This window comes from Cervus elaphus, chromosome 7 (genome assembly GCF_910594005.1).
Source record: "Cervus elaphus chromosome 7, mCerEla1.1, whole genome shotgun sequence".
Taxonomy (NCBI): domain Eukaryota; kingdom Metazoa; phylum Chordata; class Mammalia; order Artiodactyla; family Cervidae; genus Cervus; species Cervus elaphus.
Window position 1 is genome coordinate 1,463,868 of NC_057821.1, and position 17,177 is coordinate 1,481,044.

General features: G+C 46.6%; 1 protein-coding gene across 3 annotated transcripts in view; it reads left to right on the top strand.

Annotated features, from left to right (window-relative positions):
• LOC122696853 (spermatogenesis-associated protein 31E1-like) overlaps positions 1 to 12,541 on the top strand; it is a 37,684-nt gene extending 25,143 nt beyond the window's left edge. The window contains exons 10-13 of one of the 3 annotated variants that reach the window (XM_043906969.1): positions 6,048 to 6,105; positions 6,678 to 6,738; positions 7,006 to 7,067; positions 10,439 to 12,541. In XM_043906969.1, the coding sequence (XP_043762904.1) occupies positions 10,732 to 11,790 (1,059 nt within the window). In that variant the 5' untranslated portion in view covers positions 6,048 to 6,105; positions 6,678 to 6,738; positions 7,006 to 7,067; positions 10,439 to 10,731 and the 3' untranslated portion in view covers positions 11,791 to 12,541. Of the gene's footprint in view, positions 1 to 6,047; positions 6,106 to 6,677; positions 6,739 to 7,005; positions 7,191 to 10,438 lie in introns of those variants that run through there. The other 2 variants (XM_043906970.1, XM_043906971.1) reach the window with 2 other exon arrangements.
• The last annotated feature ends 4,636 nt before the right edge of the window (positions 12,542 to 17,177 follow it).

A 17,177-nucleotide genomic window follows, 5' to 3' on the forward strand; every position in this document is an offset into this window, starting at 1 on the left:
AGACTGTATGGTTTAGTTCCCACATATTTCGCAATTTTCCTGTTTTCTTGCTGTTAAGGTATTTATTTCATCTTACTGTGGTCAGAAAAGATACCTAAACTATTTCACATCTGTTAATTATTAATTAATTAATTAATAATTGTTTTGAAATAGTAATTTCATAACCAAATTATTTAAATTTGCTAAAACTTGCCTGTGGCCTATTGAGTGTCCTGGAGAAGGTTGCTTGTGTATTTGAATGTATATGTGCTGCTGCTTGGTGCTATGTTTAAATATGTCTGTAAGGAGCATGTGGTCTATAGTGTTTCCAAGGCATGTTTGTTTACTGATTCTCTATCCATTTTTATAAGTGGATAATTGAAGTTCCTTACGGCCATTTTATGCAATCATTTTTTTTTTCTTTTTTTCCAGTATTTGCTTTATACCTTTATGGGCTCTGATGCTGTATGCATATATAATTTTTATATCTTCCTGTTGAAGTGACTCTTATTAAAATACAGAGATGTTCTTTTTCTATGGAGACAATTTTGGACTTAATATCTATTTTCTCTTTTATATGAGTAGCCACCCCTGCTTTCTTTTGCTTACTATTTACATGCATGGAGTATCTTTTTTTATCCCTTCATTTTGAGCCTATATATGTCTTTAAATCTAAAATGAGTTTCTTGCAGATAACTTCAAGTTGGGTCTTTTTATTTCTTTCTTCTTTAAACCATTCAACCACTGTTTAATCCATTTATCTTATTTATCGATCAGTAGGGATTACTGTTCCTGTTTAGTTAATTGTCTTCTGTATATTTTGCAGGTGTTGTCCTCTTCCTCTCTAGCTTTCTTTCATTGTTGTTTGATGACTTTTTAGTAGTGATTTGCTTTTACCCCGCCTTCATTTTGTTTTCAAGATTTTGTATCACCTTTACTATCAGTGTTCTGAATTCTCTGATAGACTCCCTGTCTCCTCTTCATTTGTTTGGTCTAGCGAGTTTTTACCATGTTCCTTCACCTCCTGTATATTTCTCATCTTTTCATTTTATTTAGTTTGCTGTGTTTGGTGCGTCCTTGCTTTAGGCTGGAGGGTTCTTCAGTTCAGTGCAGTTCAGTCGCTCAGTCGTGTCCGACTCTTTGCGACCCCATGAATCGCAGCACGCCAGGCCTCCCTGTCCATCACCAACTCCAGGAGTTAACTCAAACTCATGTCCATCGAGTCAGTGATGATATCCAGCCATCTCATCCTCTGTTGTCACCATCTCCTCCTGCCCCCAGTCCCTCCCAGCATCAGGGTCGTTTTCAATGAGTCAGCTCTTCGTATGAGGTGGCCAAAGTATTGGAGTTTCAGGTTCAGCATCAGTCCTTCCAATGAACACCCAGGACTGAGCTCCTTTAGGATGGACTGGTTGGATCTCCTTGCAGTCCAAGGGGCTCTCGAGTCTTCTCCAACATCAAAGTTCAAAAGCATCAAGTTTTCGGTGCCCAGCTTTCTTCACAGTCCAACTCTCACATCCATACATGACCACTGGAAAAACCATAGCCGTGACTAGACAGACCTTTGTTAGCAAAGTAATGTCTCTGCTTTTTAAAATGCCATCTAGGTTGCTCATAACTTTCCTTCCAAGGAGTAACCGTCTTGTAATTTCATGGCTGCCGTCACCATCTGCAGTGATTTTGGAGCCCAAAAAATAAAGTCTGACACGGTTTCCACAGTTTCTCCATCTATTTCCCATGAAGGGATGGGACCAGATGCCATGATCTTAGTTTTCTGAATGTTGAGATTTAAGCCAACTTTTTCACTCTCCTCCTTCACTATCATCAAGAGGCTCTTTAGTTCTTCCTCACTCTCTGCCATAAGCGTGGTGTCATCTACATATCTGAGGTTATTGATATTTCTCCCAGCAATCTTGATTCCAGCTTGTGCTTCCTCCAGCCTAGTGTTTCTCGTGATGTACTCTGCATATAAGTTAAATAAGCAGGGTGAAAGTATACAACATTGACGTACTCCTTTCCTATTTGGAAGCAGTCTGTTGCTCCAGGTCCAGTTCTAACTGTTGCTTCCTGACCTGCATACCGGTTTCTCAAGAGGCAGGTCAGGTGGTCTGGTATTCCCATCTCTTTCAGAATTTTCCACAGTTTATTGTGATCCACACAGTCAAAGGCTTTAAAATAGTCAATCAAGCAGAAATAGATGTTTTTCTGGAACTCTCTTGCTTTTTTGATGATCCAGCGGTTGTTGCCAATTTGATCTCTCATTCCTCTGCCTTTTCTAAAACCAGCTTGAACATCTGGAAGTTCACAGTTCATGTATTGCTGAAGCCTGTCTTGGAGAATTTTGAGTGTTACTTTACTAGCGTGTGAGATGAGTACAATTGTGCGGTAGTTTGAGCATTCTTTGAGATTGCCTTTCTTTGGTATTGGAATGAAAGCTGACCTTTTCCAGTCCTGTGACCACTGCTGAGTTTTCCAAATTTGCTGGCATATTGAGTGCAGCACCCTGACAGCATCATCTTTTAGGACTTGTAATAGCTCAACTGGAATTCCATCACCTCCACTAGTTTTGTTCATAGTGATGCTTTCTAAGGCCCACTTGACTTCACATTCCAGGATGTCTGGCTCTAGGTGAGTGATCACACCATCATGATTATCTGGGTCATGAAGATCTTTTTTGTACAGTTCTTCTGTGTATTCTTGCCACCTCTTCTTAACATCTTCTGCTTCTATTAGGTCCATAACTTTTCTGTCCTTTATCGATCCCATCTTTGCATGAAATGTTCCCTTGGTATCTCTAATTTTCTTTAAGAGATCTCTAGTCTTTCCCATTCTGTTGTTTTTCTCAATTTCTTTGCACTGATCGCTGAGGAAGGCTTTCTTATCTCTCCTTGCTATTCTTTGGAACTCTGCATTCAAATGGGAATATCTTTCCTTTTTTCCTTTGCTTTTCACTTCTCTTCATTTCACAGCTATTTGTAAGGCCTCTTCAGACAACCATTTTGCCTTTTTGCATTTCTTTTCCATGGGGATGGTCTTGATCCCTGTCTCCTGTACAATGTCACGAAGCTCCGTCCATAATTCATCAGGCTCTCTGTCTATCAGATATAGTCCCTTAAGTCTATTTCTCACTTCCACTGTACACTCACAAAGGATTTGATTTAGGTCATACCCGAATGGTCTAGTGGTTTTCCCTACTTTCATCACCATTAGATCAGTCTAATAGGAAATGTTAAAAGGAGTTCTAGAAGCTGAAATGAAAAGATGCTAATTAGGAAAAGGAAACTCTATCAAAGTATAAAACTCGCTGGGACAGATAAGTACACAGTTAAAATCGGAAAACTCTAGTGTTGAAACGGTGGTGAGCAAAGCATTTATATATCACATATAACTCAGATATCATTTATAAATTTAGTATTAAGGTCAAAACATTAAAATATCAAAATAGTGATAACTGCAAGATGGACTAAAGGAGCCATGCTTGAAGAATTAGATGAAAATATGATACTAAGTCAAAAGAGACACTCAATGAGTAGCTAGGAATTGTTTTTAAAAAGGAAACTAATATGAATCCTAGACTTGAAAACTATAGTTATTAAATTGAAAAATAGTTCAATAGCACACTTGAGATGGTAGCAGAAAGAATCCATAAACTGAAAGATGAATTCAGGAAATCAGTGTAAAAAACAGAGAAGATGTTGAGGGAAAACGATCCACAGCATCCACTCAGCACACCATCAAATATGGAAGGAAAGAGACTCTCGGAAAGAAGGGAGATGAGAGGGGACAGCATAACATTACTTGTAGACATCATGGCTAAAAGTTTATAAAATTTTGATGAAAAACACTCTCCAGATTCAGAGTTCACCTCTAGAAAAATGACAGGAAACAGATCCACTCTAAGACACATCTTGGTCAAACTGGAAAAACAAAGGAAAAATCTTGAAAGTAGCCAGAGAGAAACTGTTCTCCAGATATGCTGCTGCTGCTGCGTCACTTCAGTTGTGTCTGACTCTGTGTGACCCCATAGATGGCAGCCTTTCCAGGCTCCTCTGTTCCTGGGACTCTCCAGGCAAGAACACTGGAGTGGATTGCCATTTCCTTCTCCAATGCATACATGCATGCTAAGTCGCTTCAGTCATGTCCGACTCTGTGCGACCCCATGGACAGCAGCCCACCAGGCTCCTCTGTCCACGGGATTGTCTAGGCAAGCATACTGGAGTGAGTTTCCATTTCCTTCTCCTCTCCATATATGAGGAGACCACAATAAGATTAATCACTGACTTCCAGTCAGAAATGGCAGGGTGAAGGCCGTGGGATACCATATTAAAAGATTTGAAAGAAAACAATTGTCACCCAAGGATTCCGTGTCTATAAAATCTATGCTTCAGGGAAAAAGGCAAAATAAAAATGTCCCCAGATAAACAGAGACTGGGAGAATTGACTGCTAGCAGTCCGACTTATAACAAATACTGAAAGATATCGTTTGAACTGGGATAAAAAACAACAAAAAAAACTTGGTTCTTAGATTTGAAAACACTGGGCTGATTTGTTAAAAGGATATATGTGTATCTGTAAAGAGTGTTCCAAAACTTTTTGTTCAGTGTATTGAGTTCAGAAAACAAGGATGCTGGCAAATTATGAAAAACTTACTCTGAAGATTTATTTCAATTTGTTTTATATTTCATAGCCTTGTAAATTTCAAATCATTTTAAATTAATTTTTAATTCCCAGTAGTTGAATATAGTAAAAATTAACTGAAATTAGAAAATATATATATCATAAAAGTAAAAATACCTGGGATTAACCAAAGTTATGGGGAGAACTCCAGAATTTTTAAAGTATTGATGGGACTCAAGCAATGTTATCAAAGGAACCAGGAATTCTCTGAGTTCTAGGTGGAAAGAAGCAACACTTGACTAATGTCTCTAGCAGGATGAGAAGGTAGGATGGGAAGGCTCAGAGAAGGGAGATGAATGGAGCTGTGTGGCTGGATGGTTAGGGAAGGGCTATGGTCCAGCCTCCTCCTCTGCTAACCCCTCTTACCCCCAAGGGCCCTTTGTGACCAGACCACATCTCTGTGATGCGAGCCTAGTACTTTAGTCCCCAAGTGCACCCCTTGGCTCAGTTGCCTGAGGGCAGCGGTGTGATTCAGATGATGGAGAATCCTCTCTTTTTTCTGAAAAAGCACTTTTGATACTTGGCTGAACTCCAGCTCCCCTTTCTGGATGATCGATACCATCCTCGCCTTTCTGTGTGGACTGGGGCTCTTTCTCCTGATCCTTCCCTACCTGGAGAATAAGCCAGCCTTTGCTCCCGCTAGGAAACATGGAAACATCAGGAAGGTAAGGAACTCTTGGTCCAGACTGACAAACATATAAAATCTTTGTTATTATTATTTCTACATTTCTGAATCAACCAGAGATTCTTGAGGTGGGGAAGAACAGGACATTTATTTTCAAGGAAGAAAAGAATATCATGCCTCTAGGGACAAACCAGGCTGGGCAGGAGATAGAGTGAACACTAGGATTTCTACCCAAAGATCTCAGATCAGTTGTCCTGGTGTGGTAGGGGTCCAGGGCATGTCCCAAACACAGTGACCAGGGGTTGAGGACTGGATACTGAGTTCAGTCTCAGGCCGAGGACAGGACTCTGAGCCCTAGTTCAGCAGCTGTGAACAGTGTCTCAGGGCTGATGATCTGGCAGCGCTGAAGCCCCAAGAGCATCAGAGCAGGGGCTGGGGGGCGGGCTGGTGTCAGGAAGCAAAGATCAACCTGATGAAGCTCAGATTCACCCACAGTCTGAGAATGTGTGTGTTTCTTGAGCAGAGGAACAGTGACGAAAGTAGTACAGAGTGCATTTCACATTGAGAATAGTCTTTCGTTCTTCAAAGAAGGAAAACAAAATATTTTATCCACTTTAAAAGTGAGTGAGTGAAAGGAAAGAAAAATCACAGAGCTCTGTCAGTGAATTGTAGAAAGTCATATTGTGTATGGACACTAGTGCCTGATGCTTGTCTAGAGAGAGGAGACTGAGAATTGGGTCTTAAGCCCTAATTTTTTCTCTCTCAGCATCGAAAGGAACAAAGGTGAAGAAGCAGGAGCAGCAAGAGAAATGGCGCTTTGAAAGGTGAGTTCTGACATCCAGCCATGAGTGCCCCGAGTGTTAGTCCCCACCACTCTGGCCATGAGGCCCAGCTCCACGGGCTCTGAGCGGGGCCAGTGGCAGGACTTCTCCCTTGAGGAGCAGGGCCCCCAGGGAGGCTTCTGGGAAGGAGGGCAGAATCCAGATACTTCCCAGATTCCATGTGTAGAATGGAGCTGTGAGGGGCCTGGAAAAGACTCTGTACCAAAAGGGCGTGTGGGCTACATTGGACTAATAGCACCTGGATTGGGAAGTGAGCCCTCCAGGACACATAGGACACATGGTTTAACTGTGCTCAGGTTCAACTGCAAAGTGATGCCTGCCCATCGCCTACAGGTAGGTGGTGAGGGCAGTAAGGAGTAAAGGATATGGAAAAACGTTAAGTGATAAACCCTTTCTTGAGCGTCACCATCACTGTCAGGGATCATGTGGTGTTGGACACTGGAGCTTGGGCTCCAGTCTCCCAATGGTGTCCCCTTAAAGAGACAATGCACTCAACTTCTATAAGACCCCTGGCTCCTATCTTCACCACCATGACCCAGTCTGCTGATTTCCAGCTTGCAGAGATTGCCTGGAAGAACTGGAAGAGGTCTGGGACCTGACTTCACTTCTGCAAAGGTAGAGAATCTACCCTTTCTTTCTAGGGGGTTCTTCTAGAGTCTATGGTGTAAACCCAGGGATTCTGGCAGCCTGGGGCTGAGCTGGGAGGAGTCCTGAGGGCAGGGTATGGCTATCATCCCATGGTGAGGAACAGTGGGAGCATTGCGAAGTCAGCACTGGGGCCCTGCAGGGCTGTGGGGTGTGGCTGCCCGCCGCTGCCTGGCCTGTCTGGTCCTCCTGGCCTAGCAGCTCCTGGCTGCAGCTTGTTCTTCATGTCTCCTGCAGACACCTGTGGAGGTTCCCTGACAAGGACAGCTTTCATCAGATCTCATGGCAAGATTCACCTGGTGAGGTTTGCAAAGCAGTGCCTGCTGGAGGCCACCCACCATGCAGGGAAGAGGCGGCTCCCACCATTTCCCCAGCTCCTCTGACCAAGCAGCCTCTACCCTGCACTTCTGCCATTTCTCCGGGTTCAGTTTCTACTTACTCAGAGTCATACCTGAGTGCCTCTCCAACACCAGAGCCTTTCTTTCCCCTGGACAGCCTTTCACCCTGGCCACTGGCTCTTTCCCCTTCCCCACCAAGCCCGCCTCATGGGAGAGCCTGCCCTCCACCTCCAGCACCCTGCTCTACCCCAACACCATGAGGCTCCATGCTGAGTCTCACTCAGGGTGACTCCATGACACACACACTTGGTACCATCCCACACAGGTCATCTCCGCACTCCCCCTGGAGACCAGCCATCCCAGGGCTTGTCCATTCAAGCAGCCCTGGATCGGCCCTGGCCTGGTGGCAGGAAGCAGCCACAGCCTGGAGCTTCTCTACCTCAACACACTTAGAGTCCCAGAAAGAAAGCCTTCCCTTCTACCCACCAGACGCCTCATTCTGGGGAGATCCCAGAAACAGGCAGGGAGAGGCTGGTGGCCTCGCTTTTATCAACCCTAATGTCCAGGAGCTGCTGGAAATACTAATCACCAAGAGAGTGGAACTGAAGCCTTGGAAGGAGAAAGAAAAGGACGAGGAGGCAGGCTACCACCCGAATTCTTTGGGGAAGAGGATCGAGTCGCTGGGTCACAAACAGGACACCTTGGGTCACCAACACTTCTGGAACATAACTGGCAATCATGATCAGCTGCTTGGTCCCGAGAAGCCCCGATATCCTGACACTCTGGGGGGCTGTCTACAGAAGACATGCAGCCAGCTCTTCTGGGGTCTCCCCTTTCTGCACAGTGAATCTCTCGTAGCTGCTGTCACAGTACCTGGGTCAGCTCTAGAGTTATGCCCTGTCTTATTTAACGAACGCTCTAAAGCCAAACCATTCCATATTCCAGCTAAAGTAACTTCATAACTGTCATTGGCCAAGCACTTGACCCAACCTGTGGCCCAGGCTCAACCTCAATCCTTGACTCCCACCATGCCCCAGTTGCAGCCATCACCTCTGGGTCACATGGAGACCCAGGCCCAACCCCTACCTTCAACTCCAACCATGCCCCAATGTCAACCATCATCTGAAGTTTCATTGGAGACCCAGTCCAGCTCCCAAATCGTGGCTTCAACCATGCCTCACTCTCTACCACCAACTCGGACTCACATGGAGTCCCAGGCCCCACCCCAACTCTTGGTTCCAACCATGCCTCACTTTCAGCCACCACCTCAGACTCACATGGAGACCCAGGCCCGCCCCCCACCATGGACTCCACTCACGCCCTAATTTCAACCATCACCTCGAGCTCACATGGAGACCCAGGTCTGATCCCAACTCTTGGCTCAAACCATGTCTCATTTTCAACTACCACTTCAGGCTCACATGAAGACCCAGGTTCCGCCCCTAGTCCAGACTCCATCCATGTCCCAGTGTCAACCACCACAACCTCAAGCTCACATGGAGATTCAGGACCAATCCCTACCTTGGACTCCAAACATGCCCCAGTTTCAACCACTTGTTCAGGCTCATGTGGAGACCCAGGGCCGATCCCTACCCTGGACTGCAAGCATGCCTCAATGTCCACCATCATCTGAGATTTCCATGGAGGTCCAGGACCACCAACAACCCTCAGCTCCAACCATGCCCCAGTTTCAACCACCTCCTCGGGCTCACGTGGAGATCCAGGCCCAACCGATACCCCTGGCTCTAAATATACCTCACTGTCAGCCATCTTCTCGGGCTCATATGGAGATCCAGGCCCAACCTCAATTTTTAACTCCAACCATACCCCAATATCATCCACAACCTCAGGCTCAGTTAGAAACCACTGTCCATCTATCACCCTCCCCCCCTAGTCCAGTCATCATCTTCTCAACGCCAGATTGGCATTGAGAAGTCCTTTGAAACATCTTGCACTACAGTCCCAAATAAGGCATCATCTTTCAGTTCAAATGCAATTGAAAACCTGGAATGTCACTTTTGGAAAAAACAACTAGAAAGCAGGAGAACTTTACCCTCTTTGGTTAAAAATTCTCGGCAAGTCTTTAGCCAGGTCACTCTCAACCCATCCCAGGAGACCAGGTCTTCCCAGGCCCACAGCTCTGTCCCCATCCTTCCTGGGCATTTGATCAGCCCTGAGGTTCGGAAGAAACTGGAGCACCACATTTCCCAAAGGTTCATGCAGCAACAGAGTGGCCTGCCCTGCAGAATCCAAGCATCTCAGAAACTGATGCAGCCCCAGGATCAATACCCAAGGCCATGTCAGGCACAGGGCAGGGAGGGGCCCTCAAGATCTTCTGCAGGTCGAGGCAAAATGAGCCAGGATGCACAAAAGATGAGGTCCAAGTGCCCAACACAAATCCTACCAGGGACAGACCTGTGCCATGAGGTGGGGCAGAGTATGGGGAAGATCATAAAAGATCTGTACATGTTCCCAGCCAACCCTCCAGTGAAGGATCCAAGAGGAAAACCTGCATCAGAAATAGAGTTGAGCCTAGACAGGAAGCAACCAGAAGTCTCAGGAGTCCTTACAGAGAGGAAGGCAGAGCAGATCTGTGAGAGTGAGATCCCTGTGAATGTCTGCCACTTGAGGCTTGTGGACAACCTTGTTTTAGGCACTCTGGGAGAGACAAATGCTCCCATGAAGACAGAAAGTACACAGTCCTCTCAGGATGGGAAAGCCTCCATGATCACCTCCCATGAGTCTCTTGTCCTCAGCCCGTATACTGAGCAGGAGTTGGAAGCACATATAATAAGGTTTCGGGTGAGGCACAGGTGGAGCCTACTCTTCAAAGTCCTTAAGTTCATAATTCGCTTGAAGTTGAAAAAGGTTCAAGTGCCCACATTGAAGGTCACCTGTGAATCTGGATACCACTCAAATGCCTTATTAACCAAGGGCTTGGGGAAACCTCCTTAGCCCCGTGCAGGTGAGAAACTGAAAACAACGCAGGCAGTTCCCCCACTGGAGAGGCCCCTCCCTGTTCCCTCACAGGTGACTGAGGAAGCCTGGGGGGCTCTGGGAGGACGCACACCTGGGGACATCCATAAGCCCCCAGAGGCCCCTCTGACTGGACAGAAAGACAAGCCAGCTCCTCAAGCTCCCACATACAGCTTTGTGGGCAGAATGTGGCACAGCATGTCTGTTGTGGAGGCTGAGAAAGGCAGCCAGGAGCCAAGTCCAAGTTCAGCCATGGCCAGGAATGAGCCACAGAAGGAAACTAGGGGGCAGGCCTCCCCAGCATCTTGCTCTAATGTGATAGTTGTGGACCTTTATGAATGTTCCCCATCTTCCAGGGCCGAAGAGGTCGTGGAGGGAGACTCTGCTGGGAAGGGCACCAGGGAACCTAGCGTGCAGGTCAAATACCTAGACATCAATATCGATCTCAGGAGATCACGGTCTCCAAGGTCCAGTGAAAGCCCCTCACTGAACACCACATCTGCTGCCTCAAATACAGAAGATCTACTCTTTGAGACACAGTCTCGTAAGCTTGAGTCTCAAGGGTTCACTGACCAGCAGGCTCCGGCTCAAGGCCGAGCTACCAGCGTGCTCCTTCAAGACTGTGAAACTGGAGTACTCCTTCAAGACTATGCCACCGATGTGCTTCTCAAAGATTGTCACTCGAATATGTTTCTTGCCGCAAACATCTTGGCTTCTCAGGAATCTGTCCTATTTTCAGATCTTATCCAGTGGAGACAAGTGCAATTCCCAAAAACTCTATGATGCTACCTCAATTGAAGGGAGCAGCCAGGGGCAGCAGGTGGACATGAGGCGACAGCTCAAATATAAGAGCCACTGCAAGGAGTCTGTTCCCAAGGATGGGAGAGAGAAATATACAAGGCCCAAATTAAGACAGATTAAAAAGGGGCTGGCAGAACGGAGGGCTTACCAAGCCCAAGGGATGAGTCATCCTGGCCAGAAAAAAGAATCAACAGAGTCCCTAAGAAGCAAGTTTCAGCAGTTAGTCCTAAAGAAGAGACAGGTTCCATCAGAAAGCCACTTCAAAGAAAGGATTAAGCTCCTTCTGCAGTGGATTTTCCCCAGTAAAGGCAGAGAACCAGAAGAGCCCTTGCAAAAAGGCAGGCCTGAAACAGCCACTGTCCAGAGCCAAGAATCAATCAAGAGCAAATCGACCATGGACAGCAGGGCTGTTGAGGCTCAGACTCTCATGACAGCTGTTGGGCAGATCTTAAAGGAGAGGATGGTCTTTCACCACGGACCTCACGCCACAGAGTTAAACTGGTACCAAGCAGAATTCCAGGGCCCCCGAGGTCCACATTACTACCACCACAGAATCCTGTCTTACCAAGAGGAAAGAAGAATGAGGAGAGATACACCCCGTTATCACCAAGCCACCCCAACGGGCCATAGCTTTTCAAAAAAGAGTAAGTGGACCAGTCCCAGGGACAGCAGGTGGGCCTTCTCGCCCAGGGAGCCAGGGCCCCCTCCAGGCAGAGTCTGCCAGCATGGCTCACGAGTGACACGGGTCACAGGCCATTCCCTCCACTGTCCAAGGCATGGTCTCCCTCAGAAATATACCTCTTCTGGTGAATCCGAACATGCTTTTCACAGCATTCCGGGTAGGAAAACTCTCCTCCAAGAAAAAAATGCATGCCATGCAGATAAATACATTTTTCTCCAATGTTAGCACATCCTCTGTGTGCTAAAGGCTTCTTCCTACCAGAAATTTTGTTTCATGAAATAAATGTGTTTTTTTTTTTTCCCATGAATAGGGGTAGTGGCCTGTCGGTGCCTCACTGAGGGAGATGGAAGGCATCGGGGTCCACGCTTCCCAGGTGCCTGCTTTGACTTCCAGATGGGATGGGGCCGTGGAGGGAGGGTGACCCCAGCATGGATACTCACCCTCACCCCAGTTCCATAACTGCGCCTTCAGTTTCCATAATACCAGCATTAGAGAAACAAGCAACAGCGTTTAGGACATGTCACAGTGAACTAAACCTAAAGACCTCCCCCTTCTCAGGATCTTGCTCAGTTCTATCCTACTCTCTCTCTACCTGTTCATTGTGCAGCTGGTAGGGGAGGTGTGTTTAGAAGCTGAAATTCCCCTCAGGCTCAAGAAGTGTCAGGGACAAACTCACATGTCAGAATAAGGAGGGGAGTCCAGAGGTGGGACAAGCCTCACCCCCGAGTCACAGCGGGGTGGATGCTGCTGCCCTGAAAGCCCCTTTCTCTCCCAGATGTGGCTGGGATGGGATGTAGAGGAAGGATGTTAGTGGCAGGGGAGCCCATAGATGGTGCATTTACCAAGGAGCATTGGTGTCCCACCACCGTCCACAGGGCCAGAGGAAAGAAGTGAGGGGCCTGGTGGCTGATGCTGGCATCACTCCAGAGTCTCCCCTCTACTGTACTTCCCCGGACCTGTCTGAGGGAGGCCACCTGGAGGCCCTCGAGGGCCAAGCTCCCAGAGGCAACAGAAGCTCAAGCAGAGAAGCTTCACTTTTCCCCACTGTAGCAATCAGCTTTTACAGGACTGGGTACTCAGGACAGACTCACAGCCCGTGACCTCTACCTACATGTGTGGCCCAAGGGGGCTCCCAGGGTACAGGTAGGACTCAACAGGCCCAGGGACTGTTCAGGAGTCACAGCAGGTCTCACCTGCACTCAGTCTTACTCACTCCAGAGGCCAGGATGTGTCACCTAGCATACATGGAAGGGACCTGCAGAAAATGAACACGCCATCAGCTTTCCTCCTTGGGCTCATCCAAGCTGGAAAGCGGGGAGACGAGCATTTCTCCAGAGATATTCGGGGCTCTATGTCACAGACAACCCCCTGGTGCACAGTCCCCCTCCAGAAGGGGGCCTCTGATCCAGGAGCTGGCAGGAACGGCCCCACCTCCATGCCTGTCAGGGCCCCCACATGTGGGACCAGGCCCAGGGCTGTGGGGGCAGTGGGCACAGGCCTACTTGTGCTGTGGTTCCTCCCTGGAGACTAGTCCTGACTCTGCACCACATCCCCCAGGGTGGGCACAGCGGTGGGGGCTCAGCCAGGGTCTGAGGGGAGGCGTTGGGTCCTAGGCCATCGAGTGACCTCGAGAGTTCAGGAGAGGGGAGCACAGAGCTTGGATCCTCAGCCTGGCTGCTGCCAGGGCCTCTCAGAGGCACCAAGAGCTGAGCGCTGAGTTGGGGGAGCTGGAACTAAGGTGTCCATCTGGAGACATGACGCAGAAGGGACACTGACAGAACAGCAAGAAACCTGACCTGGAGAGTCCCTTCCTTCTCCTGCCGTGAGGTGCAGAGAGGACAGCAATGGAGGGGCCCGTGAAGAGTGGGTGAGACCCACAGTCACCCCAGAGAGGGACCCCACATTTACACACAGTGACCCAGCACAGGGCCCCCAATCACCCCACAGAGACCTTGACAGACCCACACTCACCCCAGAGAGGGACCCCCCCCCCATACACCCTCACTGATCTAGCACTGGGCCCCCATGAAGTGTGTGTCAGACCCACACTCACCCCAGAGAGAGACCCCCCATATACCCACAGTGACCCAGCACTGCTGCTGCACAGTGCCGCCAATAACCCCACAGAGACCTCGACAGACCCACACTCACCCCAGAGAGGGACCCCGCATTCACCCACACTGATCTAGCACAGGGCCCCCATGAAGAGTGGGTCAGACCCACACTTACCCCAGACAGTGACCCCCCATATACACACAGTGACCAAGCACAGGGCCCCCAATAACCCCACAGAAACCTCGACAGACCCACACTCACCCCAGAGAGGAACCCCCCATATACACACATATGCACAACTTTCACATCCAGTAAATGGTTAACTGATGCTTAAAACGATTAGTCTTTTGCAGTTGATGCTTTTGTTTTGTTTCTCCAGACATCCCACTTCACCCTGGCTTGCCAGCTGGCACTGTAGTAACTAGGATTTCAGGAGTAGGCATCCCAGCTTCCCTTTCTATTACTGCTTTCAGATTTTGTTTCCTTGAACAGTTTTACTTTTCATGAATGTGTTTTCTCAGGGAGAGATCCCTTTCTGAAATGATAACTACATTCTGGGACAATGAAGCTCCATGTCTATTCAACAAAGCATCTCCTATTTCTTTTCTAAAACTCCACTCTTGTGCCAAGACCCCATTAATCATCAACAAGTAGTACAGGAAGTCCTGGCTGAACAGCTGTCATCTAATCTTTCTCAAAAGTGGACTGGGAGAAACCAAATCATGTGGTAAGATGAAGTTTTTAGTTCTGAATGAATTGGCAATCCTTTTACAAATGATTTTGTTTTCAACTAGGAACATTAGAGAAATGTTTTAGGATTTTTTTTTTTTTTTTTTGCATCAACTGGGCAAAAATCTTGATTTTTGAGGTGACATTTTATTTTTGTTTTGCAACTAAACAATTTATAATAACTATAATATTTCTTGAAATTGCATATTATTTCTCCAACTGGTTTTGGAAATAAGCCCTATGTTATTCTTTTATCCATTTAAAAAATAGGAAAATTAGATAACTATAAATAGGATTTCCAGTCATGCCATCTTCATTAAAAATACAGCTATCTATTTATCAGACCTGATCCACCCAACACATTTCTAATCTCTATTGTTCGCTCTTGTTCCATTTATTACTGGCCTAGGAAACCATAAAGCTCAATAATTTGTGAACACAGTAGGAATCCCTAAAAGAGAAAAGCTCGGAACTAATTTTAGAATAAGAAGAAAACCACCATGTGCTTGCTCTTAGGTCCCTAGGTCGCATGGCTGATTTAATTCCATAAATAAACAGCCTTCCCACATTTTCAGATAACATTATCAACTGACTTCAGTTCAGCACAATACTCATGTCTGGAGTTGGTGACCTTGGGGGAGGGCGTTTGCTACGGTGGCCTGAGATGAGCCAGGCTTCACAGCCCAGTGGCCTGTAGCCTTGCCCTCGCTCCTACTCATTCTCCACTGCCCAGTTTCTCCACATGTAAAGTGGAGACTGTATGGAGCTTCCCCATCTTTGGCTGCAAATAGTATAATCACTCTAATTTCGGTATTGGCCATCTGGTGATGTCCGTGTGTAGCATCTTAAATTCAGACTTAAATTGAAGAAAGTAGGGAAAACCACTCAATCACTCAGGTATGACCTCAATCAAATCCCTTATGATTATACAGTGGAAGTGAGAAATAGATTCAAGAGACTAGATCTGGTAGAGGGTCTGATGAACTATGGACAGAGGTTCATGACATTGTACAGGAGACAGGGATCAAGACCATCCCCAAGAAAAAGAAATGCAAAAATGCAAAATGGCTATCTGAGGAGGCCTTACAAACAGCTGAGAAAAGAAGAGAAGAAAAAGGAAAAGGAGGAAAAGAAAGATATACCCATTTGAATGCACAGTTCCAAAGAATAACAAAGAGGTAGAAAGACTTCCTCAGCGATCACGGCACGGACATAGACGAAAACAATAGAATGGGAAAGACTAGAGATCTCTTCAAGAAAATTAGAGATACCAAGGAATATTTCATGCAAAGATGGGCTCAATAAAGGACAGAAATGGTATGGACCTAACAGAAGCAGAAGATATTAAGAAGAGGTGGCAAGAATACACAGAAGAACTATACAAAAAAGACCTTCATGACCCAGATAATCACGATGGTGTGATCACTCACCTAGAGACAGACATCCTGGAATGTGAAGACAAGTGGGCTTTAGGAAGCATCACTACGAGCAAAGCTAGTGGAGTTGATGGAATTCCAGTTGAGCTATTTCAAGTCCTAAAAGATGATGCTGTGAAACTGCTGCACTCAATATGCCAGCAAATTTGGAAAACTCAGCAGTGGCCACAGGACTGGAAAAGATCAGTTTTCATTCCAGTCCCAAAGAAAGGCAATGCTGAAGAATGCTCAAACTGCCACACAATTGCACTCATCTCACACGCTAGTAAAGTAATGCTCAAAATTCTCTAAGCCAGGCGTCAACAGTACGTGAACCACGAAATTCCAGTTGTTCAAGCTGGTTTTAGAAAAGGCAAAGGGACCAGAGATCAAGTTGCCAACATCCGCTGGATCATCAAAAGAGCAAGAGAGTTCCAGAAAAACATCTATTTCTGCTTTATTGACTATGCTAAACCTTTGACTGTGCGGATCACAATAAACTGTGGAAAATTCTGAAAGAGATAGGAATACCACACTACCTGACCTGCTTCTTAAGAAACCTGTATGCAGGTCAGGAAGCAACAGTTAGAACTGGAAACGGAACAACAGGCTGGATCCAAATTGGGAAAGGAGTATGTCAAGGCTGTATATTCTCACCCTGCTTATTTAACTTCTATGCAGAGTACATCATGAGAAGCCCTGGGCTGGAAGAAGCACAAGCTGGAATCAAGATTGCTGGGAGAAATATCAATAACCTCAGATATGCAGATGACACCACCCTTATGGCAGAGAGTGAAGAGGAATTGAAAAGTCTCTTGATGAAAGTGAAAGAGGAGAGTGAAAAAGTTGGGTTAAAGCCCAACATTCATAAAACTAAGCTCATGGCATCTGGTCCCATCACTTCATGACAAATAGATGGGGAAACAGTGGAAACAGTGTCAGACTTTGTTTTGAGGGGCTCCAAAATCACTGCAGATGGTGATTGCAGCCATGAAATCAAAAGACCCTTACTCCTTTGAAGGAAAGTTATGACCAAAGTACACAGCATATTAAAAAGCAGAGACATTCCCTTGGTAATAAAGGTCCATCTGGTCAAGGCTATGGTTTTTCCAGTGGTCATGTATGGATGTGAATGTTGGACTATAAAGAAAGCTGAGTGCTGAAGAATTGATACTACTGAACTGTGGTGTTGGAGAAGACTCTTGAGAGTGCCTTGGACTGCAAGGAGATCCAACCAGTCCATCCTAAAAGACATCAGCAAGTGAACTGAACTGACCTGTTTCACAGGAAGCTGCAACGCCATCAGATGGAGCCATGCAATCAGTGTGGACACCACATCTGACCCCACAGCTCCCTCTGCCTCCCATGGATTCACCCAAGAATTTCTGAGCCATCTTATCGGTGAGTCTTCTG